This window comes from Vipera berus (assembly GCF_964194415.1).
Source record: "Vipera berus genome assembly, chromosome: 3".
NCBI classification, from domain to species: Eukaryota; Metazoa; Chordata; class Lepidosauria; order Squamata; family Viperidae; genus Vipera; species Vipera berus.
Window position 1 is genome coordinate 10,340,498 of NC_138204.1, and position 18,445 is coordinate 10,358,942.

Sequence of the window (18,445 nt, forward strand, 5' to 3'; positions counted from 1 at the left end):
ATAGATAGATAGATAGATAGATAGATAGATAGATAGATAGATAGGCAGGCAGGCAGGCAGGCAGGCAGGCAGGCAGGCAGGCAGGCAGGCAGGCAGGCAGGCAGGCAGGCAGGCAGGCAGACAGACAGACAGACAGACAGATAGATGCAGGGCTTTTTTTCTCATAGAACGCTCAGAACGGAGTTCCAGCACCTTTTTTGGATGGAACCTTGTAGGGTAGGCATGGCAGGTTGTATGACATGTGTGAGTTCCCGCACCTTTTACTTTTACAAAAAAAGCACTGGACAGATGTAAATAGATGATATAGATAAAGATAGGTAATGATAGATAGACAGATAGTAGATAGATAGATGATAGATAGATAGATAGATAGATAGATAGATAGATAGATAGATAGATAGATAGATAGATAGATAGATAGATAGATAGATACTGTAGGTAGATAGATAGATGATTAGATAGAGATAGAGTTATGTAAGCATCATAGAATCAAGAACCCCTGACTAGGGAGCCTATTCAGAACATGCTGTTGTCTGGTATGAGATTTTCTCACTTGCTTTTTTTCAACTAGATGGTCTGCCAATCAGGCTGGCACTATGATGTTGTGATGGAATCCTATAAGATCAGTGCATCAAGGCCAGCATGCATATGGAATACGGCATAGCTGAGTGTTTTTTCAACCTGGGCCACTGTAAGACGGGTGGGTTTTCTGGCTGTGGAATTCTGAGAGTTGAAGTCCACCCATCCTAAAGTGGCCCAGGTTGAGACACACTTGTTAACCTCCTCACTGAGTAGCCTTGGAGCTGGTTCTCCATTTCCCAGCCCAAGGCAAATAACTTGCCCGCTTTCTAATTCAACTGTGCGCTCCCATAGGGAGGGCCTCCTTAGGGTGCCGCCGGTCAGGGAATGCCGGCGGGTGATCCCCAGAGGGAGGGCATTCTCTGTGGGCGCGCCTGCCCTTTGGAATGATTTTCCTGTGGACTGCCCCCAACCTGCGCTCGTTTCGCCGGGACCTGAAAACCTGGCTTTTCGATTTATCCGGCCTGGACTGAGGGGGGGGTTTAGTTTTAAATTTTAACATTGTTTTATTGTTGGGCTATTATTAATTTAATTCTTTTTAATTCTATTTTTATCTTAATTTATATTGTCTTTTAAATATTGCCCTGTAAACCGCCCTGAGTCCTTCGGGAATAGGGCAGTATAGAAAACTAATAAAATAAAATAAATAAATAAATGCTTATCTTTCCCTCGTTGCAGGTACCGAACAGACTAAGCAGATTGTATTTGGGCCAACCAAAGAGCCGTCGTTCGTCACCGTTCCTCACCACAGCTTTGGCGAACCATTTGTGTTGAGTCCTCATGTCTGGTCTCTGACCATTGAAGCTGAAGATGTCCTCCTGGTAAGTCTGCTTTTCCTTTTCTCCCTGCCGACAAGATGGAGGGAAAAGGAACCTGGGTCTCACATTTCCACCCTTCCTTCTAGGATTACCTGGTTCTGCTTCCCAGCTCTTATTATGAAGCTCCCATATTGCAATATAAAGTATCGGATCCTTGTACCTACAGCCCAGCTCCTGAACAAGTCGGTCAAAAGTAAGCCTTCCATTTTCATTTTTTTAAAAAAATCATATTTTGCTACCGCATTTGACCCACAGCGCACTTGGCAGGTGGACAATCTTTTGTTTGGATTAGCCGAGCCATCCGTTGCTTTTCTTTAATTTGAAGAAAATAATAATAATCGCAAGTCCCCAAAGCACTTTTTCAAAAAGGCAACCAAACTTGGTTTTTCCTGGAAGATGTTTCACTTCTCATCCAAGAAGCTTCTTCGGTTCTGCCCGAAGGGTGGAGGATGGAATGATTTATATTCCTTGCAGCCATCTGGTCGTTAGTACTTTTTCTGGGGGGTTGCTGAGGCCACTTGGAGGTTTATCTGTGCTCTCAGGGTCACCCGAATTGTGCAAATGGGCCTTTCTTGGAACTGCTGAAAGGGCTGTGTTGTAAACAGGAGATGGGTGGTGTCATATCCCACCTCCCTTTTTTGAGGGTGGGCTGTTCAGTCTTAATGTAGAGGGCCTCTTTGACCCCTCTCTCAAACCAGCGGTCCCCTCTGTCCAGAATGTGGACTTAGCTGTCTTCGAAAGAGTGGCCTTTTGCATTTCAAATGCAGATACTCTGCTGACTCTTGTCCTGATAGGTTTGCTCTCCTGTGTCTCCCTAGACGTGATATCATAGTAGTGACTTTACTTGCCGCACCTACACAACCTGTGGAACTGGTGCTGGTAATGACCTATAAAGCTCTAAATGGCTTGGGTCCGGATTATCTAAGGGAACACCTGCTGCCGGCATCAACTTCCCATCGTCCTGTGCGCTCCCATAGGGAGGGCCTTCTTAGGGTACCGCCGGTTAAGGAATGCTGGCGGGTTATCCCCAGGGGAAGGGCGTTCTCTGTGGGCGCGCTGGCCCTTTGGAACCAGCTTCCCACGGAGCTTAGGACCGCCCCCGACCTTCGCTCATTTCGTAGGGACTTGAAAACTTGGTTTTTTGAGTTGTCTGGCCCAGACTGAGGGGTTTTAATTTTTAATTAATGGGGTTTTAGTTAAGTTCAGGGATTAATTTAATCTTAGTTTTAATCGTTTTTAATTTTATATGATGTATTTTAACTTTTAATTTTCCCTGTAAACCGCCCTAAGTCCTACGGGAATAGGGCGGTATATAAATTTAAATATAAATAAATAAATAAAATAAATATAAACTGGAAGGTAATGCATCTGCATCCAGTCTTGTTAGGAATGCCAGAAAGTAAGAACAGATAGTCCTCAATTTACAGCCACCTCTTTACTGACTAGTTGAAATTACAGCAGTGGTTGAAAACTGCACTTACAACTGTCACAGCATCTACCCAGTCATGTGATCATAATTTGGGCGTTTGGCAACTGGCATGGATTTACAGTGGTTGCAGCACGCTCTCTGTGGGTGTGTGGGTGTGTGGGTGGGTGTGTGGGTGTGCGCGCGCCATGCGATTACCATTTGTGTTTTTCCCACCTGGCTTCCAAATGGGGGGCAGCTGGATCACTTAATGACTTCACGATTGACTTAACAACTGCAGTGATTCGCTTAACAATAGGTTGTAAAATTGGGTGGATGTCAAACACCTCGCTTAACCACAAAAGTTTGGGTGCCAATTGTGGTTGCAAGTCAAGGGTCACCTGTCGTAAACACTGGTTGATCTCTAGTAATTAGATCTTTTCTTTGTAATGGTCAATGACCAGTCCATAGAACAGGGGTCCCCAACCCGTGGGCTGTGGCCCACTACCGGGCCATGGCATGTTCGAAACTGGGCCGCGGAAGAAATGGGCAAGCGTGCACGCATGAAGCTCTATTCATGCGAATGGAGCTTTGCGCAAAAGTGCAAGTGCCCTCCTCTCAAGCATCCCCTGCACATGGGAGTGGAGCTTCACATGTGAGCGCAAGGATAGGATAGGATAGGATAGGATAGGATAGGATAGGATAGGATAATGATGGGATGGGATGGAATAGGATAGGATGTAGAATAGAATAGAATAGAATAGAATAGAATAGAATAGAATAGAATAGAATAGAATAGAATAGAATAGAATAGAATAGAATAGTGTTATTTATTAAAAAATAAATCAGCCATCTTAGAACAGAAGTTCAGGTTTATTATTGGCAAGTAAACACTTGCTAGGATGATATAATAGCCTAGGATTAAACAAAAAGGCAAGTACCTTTCAAGCCAGATTCACTGTCTAGGATTTTCATGGGAAATTCCAATGTAATTTTCTTGGCAGCCATGTGGAACTGGTTTGCCTTGTCTTCTTCTGATGTTTTCTTCAGCTTCTCAGTCTAGTCTGAAGCCACGGAATTTCCCAGAGATCCAAGTAAAATAATAACAATTGAAAAAAGTAAAACATTGAAGTAAAATCAGGTCTGACAGATGAACTAATCTAAGGTCAGATAAGTGCTGCTGTCTGTTCTCTTCAAAATATTTCCACAGATTTTACTTGACTGGGAATTTGGCCAGGATTGAAATAATACTCGAAAAAGGACCGAAGTCCCACACACTTTGTAAATCCTGTGAGCTGATGGGTTCATTCTATTTAGAAGTACAAAAGTGAATATTGAATACATTCTGGGTTTCGCTTCGGGCCTATAAAAGACTCGTTTTTTCCAAGTAGCTCTCTGAGTTTAGGGAAGAAGGAGAACTAGCATGAATCCTATTGTCTACCCCTTCCTTTATTTTTTTGCTTCTGGCATTTCAAGGACAAACTTGAAAGGATATGTGAAGTGTTTCCTCTTGATCAGCGATGGGAAATTTCAACCTCTTGATCCATTTTTGTTAAGTCCTGCCTGATTCCTTCCTCTCTTTAAATTCAGAGGCGGCTTGCCATATAGGGAGACAGAGACAGAGACGGGATGTTAGGAAGAAGTGTGAGAAATAAGAGCAGTGTCAGAGAGAGAAGACAGAAAAGGGAATGGAGGAAAAAAAATTATTTATTTTTATTTTTTATTTTAATCCCATTTATATCCCGCCCTTCTCTCAGGGCGGCTTACAATGTAAGCACAAATCAAATGTGCTTAGCAATAGCCTTCATTCTATGTATATGCCTGCTTATTAGGGCTTTCGGGGGCCCCCCAAGCGGCATTATTACAAAGTCAGCTTATTGCCCCCAACAATCTGGGTCCTCATGAGAAACAAAGAGGGAGTTCTGGCCACATAATGCTCTGGCCACGTCCACTGTTGATTTGGCCTGCCTACTGCTAACAAGCCTTCTCCAGCGGCTGATGTCCCTAGACATCAACGTTGTTTTATAAAAAAAGAGTTTTATTTGTATCCCGCCTTTATTATTTTACACATACACACACACACACACACACACACACACACACGTATGTATGTGTATATATGTAATTATATGAATATGTATACATGTGTGTCTATGAGTGTGTGTATGCCTATGTATGTATGTTTATATCCAGATGTGTTGCCTGTGTATTTACACACATATATTCATATACTCAGGGACGCGGTGGCTCAGTGGGTTAGGACGCTGAGCCTGTCGATCAGAAGGTCGGCAGTTTGGCGGGTCGAATCCCGAGGGCCGCGTAACAGAGTGAGCACCTGTTACTCGTCCCAGCTTCTGCCAACCTAGCAGTTCGAAAGCACGTAAAAATGCAAGTAGAAAAATAGGGACCACTACAGTGGGAAGGTAACAGCATTCTGTGCGCCTTTGGCATCTAGTCATGCCGGCCACATGACCACGGAGACGTCCTCGGACAAACGCTGGCTCTTCGGCTTTGAAACGGAGATGAGCACCGGCCCCTAGAGTCGGAAACGACTAGCACACATGTGCGGGGGAACCTTTACCACCTTTACCTTATTCCTATACTCAACGCATATATACTTACACACATATATGCACATATATTTATATATAATTGTGTGTGTGTATTAGCAAGCTAAATAAAATGCTGATATTGCACTTGGAGATAATTCTGCTTGTACTGATTTTTTTGGTCCTCATTTAACTGGAGTTTGGACACTAGGGCTAAATAATTATTTTCTATTCTTTCCAGTTGCTTCCTATATAAGTATTTGCCTGTGGAGCAGTTCTCATTTGTGTCAGGCGAAGATGCTTTGTGCAAGTTGGACAACTTACCAAGACCTTGTCGTGCAGTGCAGATCTTTCCTACCTCCCCCAAATTGGTGCTGTGTAGTGGCACTCATGTAAGTAATTCCATTATCATGTGAAATCTTCATTTAAAGCAGGGTTCTTCAAACTTGGCCTTTTTATGACTTCTGGACTAATTCTGCTGACTGCTGGCTGCCAGCAGTGGGTAGTTCGATTCTCACTGACTCAAGGTAAACTCAGCCTTCCATCCTTCCGAGGTCGGCCAAATGAGGGCTGTAAAGCACTGTGAAGCAGTATATAAGTCTTAACGCTATTGCTATTGCTACTACTAGCATCCATAGGAAGAGAAGGGGGTCAAGATGGCAGCCATGGGGGTCCACCATCAGAACCATCCTCTTGAATTATCTCCCTCCCTCCCTCCCCCCCTTCTCTCTCTCTCTCTCTCTCTCTCTCTCTCTCTCTCTCTCTCTCTCTCTCTCTCTCTCTCTCTCTCTCTCTCTCTCTCTCTCTCTGACACTCTCTGCCCCCCCCCACCCTCATGCACACATATAGCAATCTGGAATTAAGAAGAAATTTCCTGACAGTTAGAACTATTAATCAGTGGAACAAATTGCCTCCAGAAATTGTGGCTGCTTCCAGTGTTTAAGAAGACACTAGACAGCCATTTGTTTGAAATGGTGTAGGGTTTCCTGCCTGAGCAGGGGGTTGGACTAGAAAACCTCCATGGTCCCTTACAACTCTGTTATTCTATATTCTATTCTATTCTATTCTATTCTATTCTATTCTATTCTATTCTATTCTATTCTATTCTATTCTATTCTATTCTATTCTATTCTATTCTATTCTATTCTATTCTATTCTATTCTACTCTACTCTACTCTACTCTACTCTACTCTACTCTACTCTACTCATCTTAAGTACAGACATTTCATTAGCATACTAGGTAACATCATCAGTGCTGGAAGGGAATGGGGTTTGCACTGATGATGTTACCCGGTTGGGTAATGAAACAACCAAGCTCAGACAGCAACAGGGACGTCATAGTTCAATCCTGAGGTACAAATATTCTCTTCTTAGATGTTACAATGCTTTTTGGGAAAAGTTGTTTAATTTTGCAAGTCTACCTGTGGCTGCTAGTTCTGACACGCTGCTGCAAGTTCCATGTTTATGTGCAATAAACCTGTGAATAATTAGTTGCAATCACCAGGAGGAGGCTGTCTGCAGGCTAGTTTATTGGCTTTCTGGAAAGCAGCTGGTTGATCATTATAGGAAAGGAAAAACTGAGAAAAGTGGTCTAAAGGGAACCCAGTTTGCTCTGATCCAGCTGATCTCCTCATCCCCAAATCTTTGTCAGCAAGGAAAAGCTACCTGGACATGTCTTTCAGAGCCAGCTTAAACAGCCCTGAATTTGTCAAACTATTATTAAAAAATGTTAGCCCAAATTCTCTGTTTCCTGGCTTGGGACATAGAAAAATAGGTTCTTCCTATGATATGGATTTGTCTATGGAGATTCTTAGTCATCCAGGTCATCGTTGTCACAAAGGTGCTTTTTCAAGAGGCAACTGGACTTTCTTGTTTTTTTCTTTGAAGACGTTTCCCCTCTCATCCAAGAAAAGCTTCTTCAGCTGAGAAGCGAAACATCTTCAAAGAAAAACAAGAAAGTCCAGTTGCTTCTTGAAAAAGCACCTTTGGGACTATGATACGGATCCTGTTAAAATAAATACACGTATCTTAAAACATTTATTTATATTCTACCTATATTATTTTTATAAATAACTCAAGGTGGCAAAGATATCTTAATACCCCCTCTTCCTTCTCCTATTTTCCACATAGCAACAATCCTGTGAGGTGGGTTGGGCTGAGAGGGAGTGACTGGCCCAAAGTCACCCAGCCACCTTTCATGGCTAAAGCAGGACTAGAACTCAAGGTCTAAACCACACCATTAGCTGTCTGCATGCCTCAAATCAATGCTGCAGTTGAAGTGTAACACTTTTTAGTTTCGAGCAAGATTCAAAACTTCCATATATAATAATGATGGTGGTGGCGGTGGCGGTGGAACGGACCTTGGAGGTCATCTAGTCCAACCCCTAGCTTAGGCAGGAAACCCTAAGTGAAATTTTCCTCCAGTGGGATTTTCCCATGTATTTTACCAGGAAACATAGATAAGGCAGGCTAGAAAAGTCAGTGCCCTCCTAACCATACCCAAGCACTCCGAATTTGTTGGCGAAGTCCATTTTTCTTTATGAGTTCATGGTGACCTAACCCTAAGTGGAATTTTCCTCCAATGAGATTTTCCCATGTAGTTTACCAGGAGACGTAGATAGGGCAGGCTAGAAAAGTCAGTGCCCTCCTAACCATACCCAAGCACTCCGAATTTGTTGCCGATCTCCATTTTTCTCTATGAGTTCATGGTGATCTAACCCTAACCCTAAGTGGAATTTTCCTCCAATGGGATTTTCCAATCTATTTTACCAGGAAACATAGTTAGGGAAGGCTAGAAAAGTCAGTGCCCTCCTAACCATAACCCAAGCACTCCGAATTTGTTGGCAATGTCTATTTTTCCCTCCGACTTCATGGTGACGTAACCCTAACCCTAAGTTCGTGGTGGCGAACCTATGGCACGCTTGTGGCCACGCCCACCCAATTGCCCACACCGACCCAATTGCCCACACCCACCCACTAGGCCACCCCTGCCCGGCACTCTACGATACAGAAGTGGGTTTTGGGTAGCTGGTTGGGCACTTGGTCTCTAAAAGGTTCGCCTTCACTGCCCTATACCATTTCAGGCAAATGGCTGTCCAGTCTCTTCTTAAAAACCTCCAGTGTTGGAGCATTCACCGCTTCTGGAGGTAGGTTGTTCCACTGGTTAATTGTTCTAACTGTCAGGAAGTTTCTCCTTAGTTCTAGGTTGCTTCTCTCCTTGACTAGTTTCCATCCGTTGCTTCTTGTCCTGCCTTCAGGCGCTTTGGAGAATAGCTTGACTCCCTCTTCTTTGGGGCAGCCCCTGAGATATTGGAACGCTGCTATCACGTCACCCCTAGTCCTTCTCTTCACTGAATCCTGCTTCTTATGTTTGCAGTAGAAGACAAACATATATGAGTTCTGGGTCTCCCGTACGACTTCTACTACAAGGAGTTTTCAGAATAGGTTGTCTTGAAGAAAAAAAATTGATGCCAAGCAATGGCTTATATGAGGTGTTTATAAAGAATCTGTTTGAAAGCACACCCAATCTTTTGCTTAATTCTGCCTTTTCTTTTCCACAGGTGGAAGTACAACTGGCAATTCCTGTCCCCCAGCCAGGAAGATACATGCTTCTGATGGAGTATGCCAATGAAGATACTCCACAGACCATTGATGTATCTGTGAGCACCCCACAGATGGTTCCTCGGCTGGGCGGCCTTATGATATACACCTGCAAATACAGGTAAGTCCCCAAATATATACCTGCAAATACAGGTAAGTCCTTGGTGGAGCAGTGGGCTAATGCCTCCTTAAGTAACACCAGCTGCCTGCAATTAGTGCAGGTTCGCATCCCACCAGGCTCAAGGTTGACTCAGCAACATGGCTATAGTAAAAAAGGCTTAAAACACACAAAAAGAGCACACACAGAAGGTGTCAGACTGGCTTTCTTGACACCTTCTATGTATGTCCTTTTTGTGTGTTTTAAGCTTTTTTTTTTCTGTAGCCATGTTGACTTCTTCCACTGTTTTCTCATAATGAGCTCAGTTGTGGAAGGATGCTAAGAACAATCAAGAAAGTTTTTTATACTAATATTAAGAGCCTTGGTGGAGCAGTGGGCTAATGCCTCCTTAAGTAACACCAGCTGCCTGCAATTAGTGCAGGTTCGAGTCCCACCAGGCTCAAGGTTGACTCAGCCTTCCATCCTTCCGAGGTAGGTAAAATGAAGACCCAGATTGTTGGGGGCAATTAAGCTGACTTTGTAATAATGCCGCTTGGGGGTGTGTGTGTGAAAGCCCTAATAAGCAGGCATATACATAGAATGAAGGCTACTGCTAAGCTTGTAAGCCGCCCTGAGTCTTTGGAGAAGGGCGGGATATAAATGGAATTTAAAAAAATATATGGAGACAAGGAAAATTGTGGACTTGATCCACTTTTCTTACCTTTTACAGTTAGGTTCCAGATTTTCAATCAAATAGCAATAGCAGTAGCCCTTAGACTTATATACCACTTCATAGTGCTTTATAGCCCTGTGTAAGCAGTTTGCAGAGTCAGCATGTTTCCCCCAACAATCTGGACCCTCATTTTACTGACCTCGGAAGGATGGAAGGCTGAGTCAACCCGGAGCCGGTCGGGATCGAACTGCTGGCTATGGACAGAGTTAGCCTGCAGTACTGCAATCTAACCATGTGCCACAACTTCTTAAATTGAGAACGCAGGTAGTCCTTAACTTACAACAGTCAAGTGACTGTTCAAAGTTACAACGGCAGCGAAAAAGGTGACTTATGACCGTTTTTCACACTTACGACTATTGCAGAATCCCCATGGTCACATGATCAAAATTCAACCACCTGGCAACTGGCATGTACTTATGACAGTTTCGGTGTGCCTGGATCGTGTGATCATCTTTTGTGACCTTCTGATAAGCAAAGTCAAAGGGGGGAAGAAAGATTTCACTTAGCAACCATGTTACTAACTTAATAACCCCAGCGATTCACTTAGCAACTGATCGTAAAAAGGTCGTAAAATGGGACAAAACTCCGTTAACAACTGTCTCGCTTAGCAATGGAAATTTTGGGCTAAAATGTGGCCATATGCCGAGGGCTACCTGTAGTCATTTTATTAGTTTTATCAAAATAAAGGTATCCTCAACTTAACAACACTTCGTTTTAGTGACGGTTTGAAATTACAGCATCAATTTAAAAAAAGGGACTTATGACCGTGTTTTTTTTTAATACTTACGACCATTGCAGCATCCCCGTGGTTGTAATTCAGATGCTTAGCATTTTGACTCATATTTATGACGGTTGCAGAGTCCCGGGATCAGGTGATCCCCTGTTGCCATCTTCTGACAAGCTAAGTCAATGGGGAAGCTGGATTCACTTAGCAACCGTGTTGCTAACTTACCAACTGCAGTGATTCACTTAACAACCGCGGCAAGGAAGATTGTAAAATGGGGCAAAAGCTCACTTAAGAAATGTCCCACTTAGCAACATAAATTTGGGGCTCAGTTGTGGTCGTACATAAAGCACCACCTGTGTAAAATAGAGCAGGGCTTTTCAACCTTTTCACCCATTGTGCCACTTTTAGGATATGGCAACATCCGAGTACCACCAGTTGTCTAGCAAGGTGTCAAAAACTTGATGACCAAAAAAAAAAAAAAAAAAGGAAAAAAGTGATGAAATACAGGTAGTTCTTGACTTACAACAGTTCGTTTAGTGACTGTTCAAAGTTACACTGGCACTGAAAAAAGTGCCCCCCGAGACACAGCCGAGCAAGACACCTGCCTGCCCGCCCGGCGGTGCTCTTCCTCCTGTCTGAGGTTTTCATTGTGAACATTTCTGTTGAGGATTGGCAGCGGGGGTGGAGTGGGGGGGTGTTTGGTTTTTATTCCCCCCCCCTCTGCTGGGTGGTTGCAGCAGGTTTTGGTAACTTCACATGACCCTGGGACACTGTGACCATCATAAATATGAATCAGTTGCCAAGCATCTGAATGTAAATCACAAAACCCTGCAGATGCTGCAACATTCCAGCTGATCGGCGCTTCTTCTGGGCTCAGAAGCGCCAGGATCAGCGCCGAGCTCCAGCTGGAGCCTGGCGCCGATCCTGGCGCTTCCACTGAGCCCTGACAGCCCTGCAGCTGCAGCTGTCTCTCGCTCAGGCTTGTGTGGTGCTGCCACCGGTTCAGCTCATTCCCCTCCCCTGCTACCACTTTTCTAGGATGGTCACGTACCACCTGCCAGGTGCCAATGTACCACAGGTGGTACCCGTACCACTGGTTGAAAAGCCCTGAAATAGAGAACGGCAAAGAAAATAGTGGAGGAAAAGGTGGGGGGGAGAAAAAGTGTAGGATAACAGGGAAAAGAAAGGGAAAACCATCGACTTCCGACTCCTTTGGTGACGTCTTTTACGGCTGCATAAACGGTCCGTGCCTTGAAAATTGAGTGCAGGTAGTCCTCGACTTATGACCACAATGGACCTCAGAATTTACCTTGCTAAGTGAGAAGTTTGTTAAGTGTGTTTTGCCCCATTTTATGACTTTTCGTGCCGCATTTGTTAAGCGAATCGCTGCAGAATTGTTCACAATGATGTACAGGTACTCCTGGACTCGCAACGACAATGGAGCCCAAAATTTCCGTTGCTCGGCAAAATCGTTGCTAAGTGACTTTTGCCACATTTATGACGTTTCTTGCCACAGCCATTACCGCAGTTGTAACGTTAGGAACCTGGTTGTTAAGTCCCCATCAACGTTGCTTGTCAGAAGGTCGCAAAAGCGGATCCTGTGACCCCGGGACGCTGCGACCCTCGTCAATATGAACCAGTTGTCAAGCATCCAAACGTAAGTCATGTGACCCCAGGGATGCTTCAACAGTCGTAATTATGCAGAACGGTCATAAATCACATTTTTCAGTGCCGTTGCAACTTTGAACGGTCATTAAATGAACTGCTGTAAGCGGAGGGCCACCTATAGGCTGCATCAGCCTTTACCGCCATTGGGTGGACATTATGGGCTGTTTAGATTCCCGGCCTTGTAAACATGAGAGGCAACAATCAGGCCAAAACTCCACATCCTCAGAACAAGACATGAGTGAGATTAAAATAGCACGCACATCCTGACCTCCGATGATCTATTTAAACAACTGGACAGTGTTTATGTTAATGACGGATGGATTACAGTGTCTGGAACGGCTGGTTGGGTTTTTTTGGCAAATCGGAATACAAATTGTGACCTTAACAATAGGAAATGAGGCCCTAGGATATCCTCCAGAAGCTTCTCCTCGCCATCGCTCAACTCATTCAAAGCTCATAAGAGGTCTATATTAAACCACAAATGGCGGGTGGGGGAAAGACATAAGGGTGAAGATCCGTTCTCCGAGCTCCTGGGTTGGTTTCCGAACGTTTCGTTACCGGGCTAGGTAACATCTTCAGCAGAGTTTAGGGGGGATGTCATTGTCAGTGATCTTCTGTTCATAAGGGCTTCAGGTGTTGGTGTGTCAAGTGAGGGTCTTGTGATGGGTCAGGTGGGAGTCATCAATGAGGGTCTTTTTTATTGAAAAGTTTTATAAAAGTTACAATATTATCCCATCCCCAACCCACCCATAAACCCCCCTCCCCCTCCCCCACTTCCCAAAGCTGAATACAGGGTTACAAATATATAATAATCATAATCTAACTAACATTAACCAGCTATATAAATAACCAAATACATAATGCACTTTAACCCGCCTATAACATAATTACAAACAATCTAAAAATATCCAACTTATACTAATACAATAATAATATCATATAATATATATATTATTATAACTAATAATAATAATAAAGGTGTAAGTTATAACAATCTAGAATTTGCTCATAAGCTAAATGGAACTTTTTGGTCCCATATTTTTTCTGAATATAATCTATCCATCTTCTCCAAACCAAAATGTATCTTTCTTGTGAATGATCCTTCAAGTAAGCAGAAATCTTAGCCATTTCTGCTAGATTTGACACTTTAAGCATCCACTCCTCTATAGTAGGCAGACAATCCTTCTTCCAATATTGCCCTACCAATAGCCTCGCAGCTCTTATCAAATTCAACATCAAGTTAATTTCTTTAGTATCACCATCTGTAATAACACCCAATAAAAATAATTATGGGGTAAACTTTTATCTTTCTCTTAAAAATCTTTTGAATGTTCCACCAAAAAGCTTTTATATTTCTACAAGTCCACCAAATGTGAAAATAGGTAGCATCCAAACTACCACATCTCCAACATTTGGGCTGTAAATTAGAATACATACAAGACAGCTTTTTAGGATCCAAATGCCATCTATAAAACATTTTATAAAAATTTTCTCTTAAGTTTTGGGCTTGAGTAAATTTTACATTTCTAACCCAAATTACCTCCCACACCTCCAATGGGATCGGTTCTTGAATATTTTGAGCCCACTTTACCATGCAATCTTTGACCAATTCCGTTTCCGAGTCCAATTCTATTATAGCATTATAAATTCTCTTTATGTGCGCTCGAGTTTGATCTTTAATCTGTTTTACCAAATTTTCATCCATCAGCGTCAAACCAACCTTGTGGTCTAACTTCCACCTGGCTTGCAATTGAGTATACTGAAACCAAGACTGTACAATATTTTCTTGTTTTAACTCGACTAGCGAATCAATGAGGGTCTTGGGATGGGTCGGTTGTGGGTCGGTGCCGTCTCTGGCTGGCCACGCGGTTGATTTGGATTCTGAGGGATTCGCAGGCTGGGTGTAGGTCGACGTGTCTGTGGATGACGGGTGGTAGCGTGGCCGATGATTTTTGTGTTGCTCCAATCAAACCGGTGCTGTTTGGTGTCGGTGTGAGTGGAGATTAAGGATTTGGGGACCGTGGCGTTTGACTGCCAAGCAGTTCTTCTGGATCCTGGTTTTAATTGGCCTGATGTTTCTTCCCACGTAGAATTGGGGGAAAGACATATTGGGAAAATGCCACCTTTGAGTTTGATCACTTTTTTTTTTTGTCTTGCAGTTTCCTTTGTCGTGGGATCGTTGTAGATTCTCAAAACCGCTTGGCAGCATTTGAACTCGACACCGAGGCTAGAGTTCAGTTCATGGCAGATCAGGCCCACTTCTTCCTGGTAAGCCTTACAAGGAGAGTTTTCACAGCAGAGAGGCAGCTGTTGGACACAAGTTTGAGCATCTTAAAGTAGGACGGTTTAAACTATTACCTGCGTGGGATGGGGGAGCAGAGAAGAGTCGGGACTGAAAAAATTCTTTTGGACCCAGTCAAGGCCCAGAAGAAGCAAGACAGATTTTTGCTCTTTTTTAAAAAAATTTTTTTTATTGATTTATCAAAATATAAAATACAAAGAGAAATTCAAAAAGTAATAGAAAACTAAGGGGAGGGAGAGGAAAAATAAAAATAAACGGTATAAACAGAGAAAAGAAAAGAAAAGGGTACCAACTTCCGACCGTCTTTAGCGCAGATTTTAGATTTTTTGCTCTTGAGAAGCAGAAAGAAGGCAAATAAAACATTTTGCAGAAGTTGTCAAATTCCAAAGACCAAATTCCAAAATTCCCGTCTTGCCTACAGTTGTCACCCTAACCAGGATGAGTTTCTATACAGACAGTCCTTGACTTTACAACCATTCATTTACACCTGTTCAAAGTTACAACAGCACTGGGGGGGGGGGGGGGAAAGTGACTTATGACTTGAGTTTTTCCACCCTTACGTCACTTGCAGCCTCCCCATGGTCACATGATTAAAATTTGGCAACTGGCTCGTATTTATGACCGTTGCAGTGTCCCGGGGTCATGCGATCCCCTTTTGTGACTTTCTGAAAAACAAAGTCCATGGGGAAGGCAGATTCCACTTATCCACTGGGATACTACCTTAAAAAGTGCAGGGGTTCACTTAAGAACTGCCTCACTTAGCGACAGAAAGTTTGGGCTCCGATGTGGTCATAAGCTGAGGACTACCTGTAGTTCATTCCAGTTTGGTCCTTTTGGGTCTCCTCTTACAAGTTTGCATAAGACATACTCGAATTACGTTCAGTGAAATGAATATATAGAACTTATATAGAACCTAAGCAGATAGGCCTTCCTTTTTTCTGTTTGCTCTTAATGGCGATGTCTTTTGTGATTTTTGTTAGTCTGGGCCTCCAAATAACCTCTCCTTAAAGGGGCTTATTTAGCTTTAGATGACATACTAGCTAATGACCAGTAGGAGGCACTACAAGACACATTTTGCCTTTATTGAGGCTAACAGGAGAGAGTTATCTGTAGCTCAGGATGGAAGTGTAGAATCCTTGCTGCTCTCTGAGCTTGCTTGTTTGCTTGCAGACATTTTATTACCAAACTGGGTGACATCTTCAGTGCTTGCTAGTGTTGTGATTCAGGGTCAGCCTGTGGGTTCGGCAGTTGGGTCGGACGACTCAGAGGAGGAGGAGGGGGGTGTTGAAGAGCTTGCTGATGATGGCCTTGAGGCTCCGCAGAGCCCTCAGACGGGCCCCTCCCACCTGGTCACGACGGAGACCCAGCTGTGTGAGCCTGACAGCGTGGATGAAGATGACCCACAGCTGGCCCTGTTCAAGGACGCCCGACGCAGGAGGCAGTCAATCAGGAGTAAACAGAGGAACAGCTAGGAAGGGAGTGAGGTTTGCTCGCTGCATAATATAAATGGATAAATTAAAGTACATACGCAGAAAACAACCCGCCCGCCCACCCTTCCACCTTTGTTGGGACTCCAAGTCTAGGTATCCTCTGTGCTAGATGTTCTGTATTTAACCCTTTAATGGGATTTGAGCCCGTAGGTTTTGCACTCATTGACTCTACAACAGAGGTCCCTAACCTTTTGGGGGGGTTTGCACGGACTGGAGGGGGCGTGGTTTTGTGTGCTTCCTGCATCCTGTGGATGGGGCTTTGCTGGTTTGTGCGGACCGGTTGCTGGCATGCTGCAGACTGCTACTGGTCCACAGACCTGGGGTTGGGGACCCCCGCTCTACAGTGCATTTAGCTTTTGAATGATCTTGACCTGGACATAAGGCTTTCTCAAGTTATAAGACCACTTATCTTGCAAGCTACTGATAGCTAGGCCAAGATAACTGTAAAGCTAAATGGACCACTATGTAGTCCAGAGGTCCCCAACCTTTTGGGCACCAGGGACCAGTTCCGTGGAGAGAGGTTTTTCCACGGACCGGAGAGTGTGTGGTTTTGTGTGCTGCCTGCATCCCGTGGATGGGGCTTTGCTGGTTTGTGCAGCCCAGTTGCTGGCATGCTGCAGCTCAGTACTGGTCCACGGACCGGGGGTTGGGGACCCCCTGATGTAGTCTACAAGCCCTTCTCCTATAAGTTCAAATCCCACTAACAGTTGAACATCCAACATTTATCCCTGAAGATTCTCAGAATAAAACTGATTGTGTAGTGCTTCCTACAGCTCAGTAGCTAATATTTCATCTAAATGTTGGTTTATTACAAGTAGTCCTTCACTTTGTCTAGCTGCTAGCACAATGACTGTTCGCTGTTATAATTGTGATGAAAAAGTAACTAACCAGCCCTCACATTTATGACCTTTGCAGGTCTGTAAAGCAACGTGAAGCTGAAGTAAGATTGTAAGCACAGGCAAGGTTTCACTTAGCAACTGCTTCACTTAATGACCAATTCTCGTCGCTAAATGAGGAACGTCTGTAAAGATTAAAGCTCCCTGCCAATTATACTCTTTTTGGAATGAATTGCTAGTCATTATGTAAAAGAAATACATTTGGATTATATGGGGACCCTTGTTGGATGTAATTAAGAGTCAATGCAAGGTTCATTATGGCTGGATGTTAGGCAGTAATTGCTACCAATAGGAGTAGGCTTGCTCACAAGGACTGGGAACTCTCTTATAACTGTAAATAGACAATGACTATTTACAGTTATAACTGTAATGAAAGGGTAACTTTGCAACCGGCCCTCGCAGTTATGACCTCTGCAGGTCACTGAAGCAGAGTAAAGCTGAGGTAAGATCGTAAGCACAGTCAAGGTTTAAACTTAGTGACTGCCTCACTTAGCAACCAAGTTGCCAGTCCCAATTCTGGTCACTAAACAAGCACCACCAGTAAAGAGAAAACCTCCCTGCCAATTATGAGAATGAATTGCTGGCATTATCTTAAGCGATTTATCTGGATTGTACGGGAACCATTGTCGGGTGTAACTAAGAGTCAGCGCAAAGCTCATTTGGGCTGGATGTCACACAACTATTTGTAGGAGTAGCTTTCCACAGGAACCGTAACTCGTTTCTAGTTGAATGGCAGAAATCGTCAATTCCGCCATTAACCTTTCACATTCATTCCCTCGGTGGGTTTTTGCTTTGCTTCAGATGTTTTGCTGGGCAGCAGAAAGCATAAACTTACCAAGTGGCACTTTGGACAGCATTTTAAATGAACAAAACAGGTGGCTGATCTTTTGTTTTATTGTGCAACCACCCTCCCTCCCTCTCTCTCTCTCTCTCTCTCTCTCTCTCTCTCTCTCTCTCTCTCTCTCTCTCTCTCTCTCTCTCTCTCCCTCCCTCCCTCCTTCTCTCCCCCCCCCTCAAATTGACAGAAACAGCTGTTTGTTATCTGTTCCATTTCATCTTCATACAGTGAACAAAAGGGGGTAAAAAGAGAAGATGCCGCCTTTCCCCCCCCCCTGGAAGGTTTCTTATCCTCTCACCCCCTTAAAAAACAAAACAAAACAAAATAAAGCCCTGGGGGTGGGGTATATAGAGAGTTTAGGGAACATAGCAGGCAGAAAATGACTAATCAGCTTCTTTGTTGGGAATCTTCCCTCCCAACCCTCTTTTCCAAAGGTCTTTTGCAGGCCAAACAAAGAGATCACAGGCACCCTTTTTCCTTTGAATGAATGCAGCAAAGTTAGTCAACTTTTATGCCAGGGCTGGGGAAACCATGGCTCCTTTCTGACCTGTGGACTTCGACTCCCAGAATTCCTGAGACAGCCATACTGGCTCCAGAATTCTGGGAGTTAAAGTCCAGCGGTCCTAAAGGGGCTATAGTTCCCCACACCTGTTTTGTGCGCTCAACCTCATCTCTACAGAAGCTACTTTGATTTTTTGTGCCTGAAGAAAAGCATGAATTCTCTTCTCCTCCCCATCCTTTTT

General features: G+C 43.8%; 1 protein-coding gene across 1 annotated transcript in view; it reads left to right on the forward strand.

Moving 5' to 3' along the window:
• The window catches only part of LAMA5 (laminin subunit alpha 5), a 240,553-nt gene that overhangs the window by 135,470 nt on the left and 86,638 nt on the right, over positions 1 to 18,445 (forward strand). The window contains exons 24-28 of the mRNA XM_081322853.1: positions 1,258 to 1,400; positions 1,484 to 1,590; positions 5,593 to 5,743; positions 8,912 to 9,072; positions 14,336 to 14,444. Of these exons, the coding sequence (XP_081178979.1) occupies positions 1,258 to 1,400; positions 1,484 to 1,590; positions 5,593 to 5,743; positions 8,912 to 9,072; positions 14,336 to 14,444 (671 nt within the window). The remainder of the gene's footprint in view (positions 1 to 1,257; positions 1,401 to 1,483; positions 1,591 to 5,592; positions 5,744 to 8,911; positions 9,073 to 14,335; positions 14,445 to 18,445) is intronic.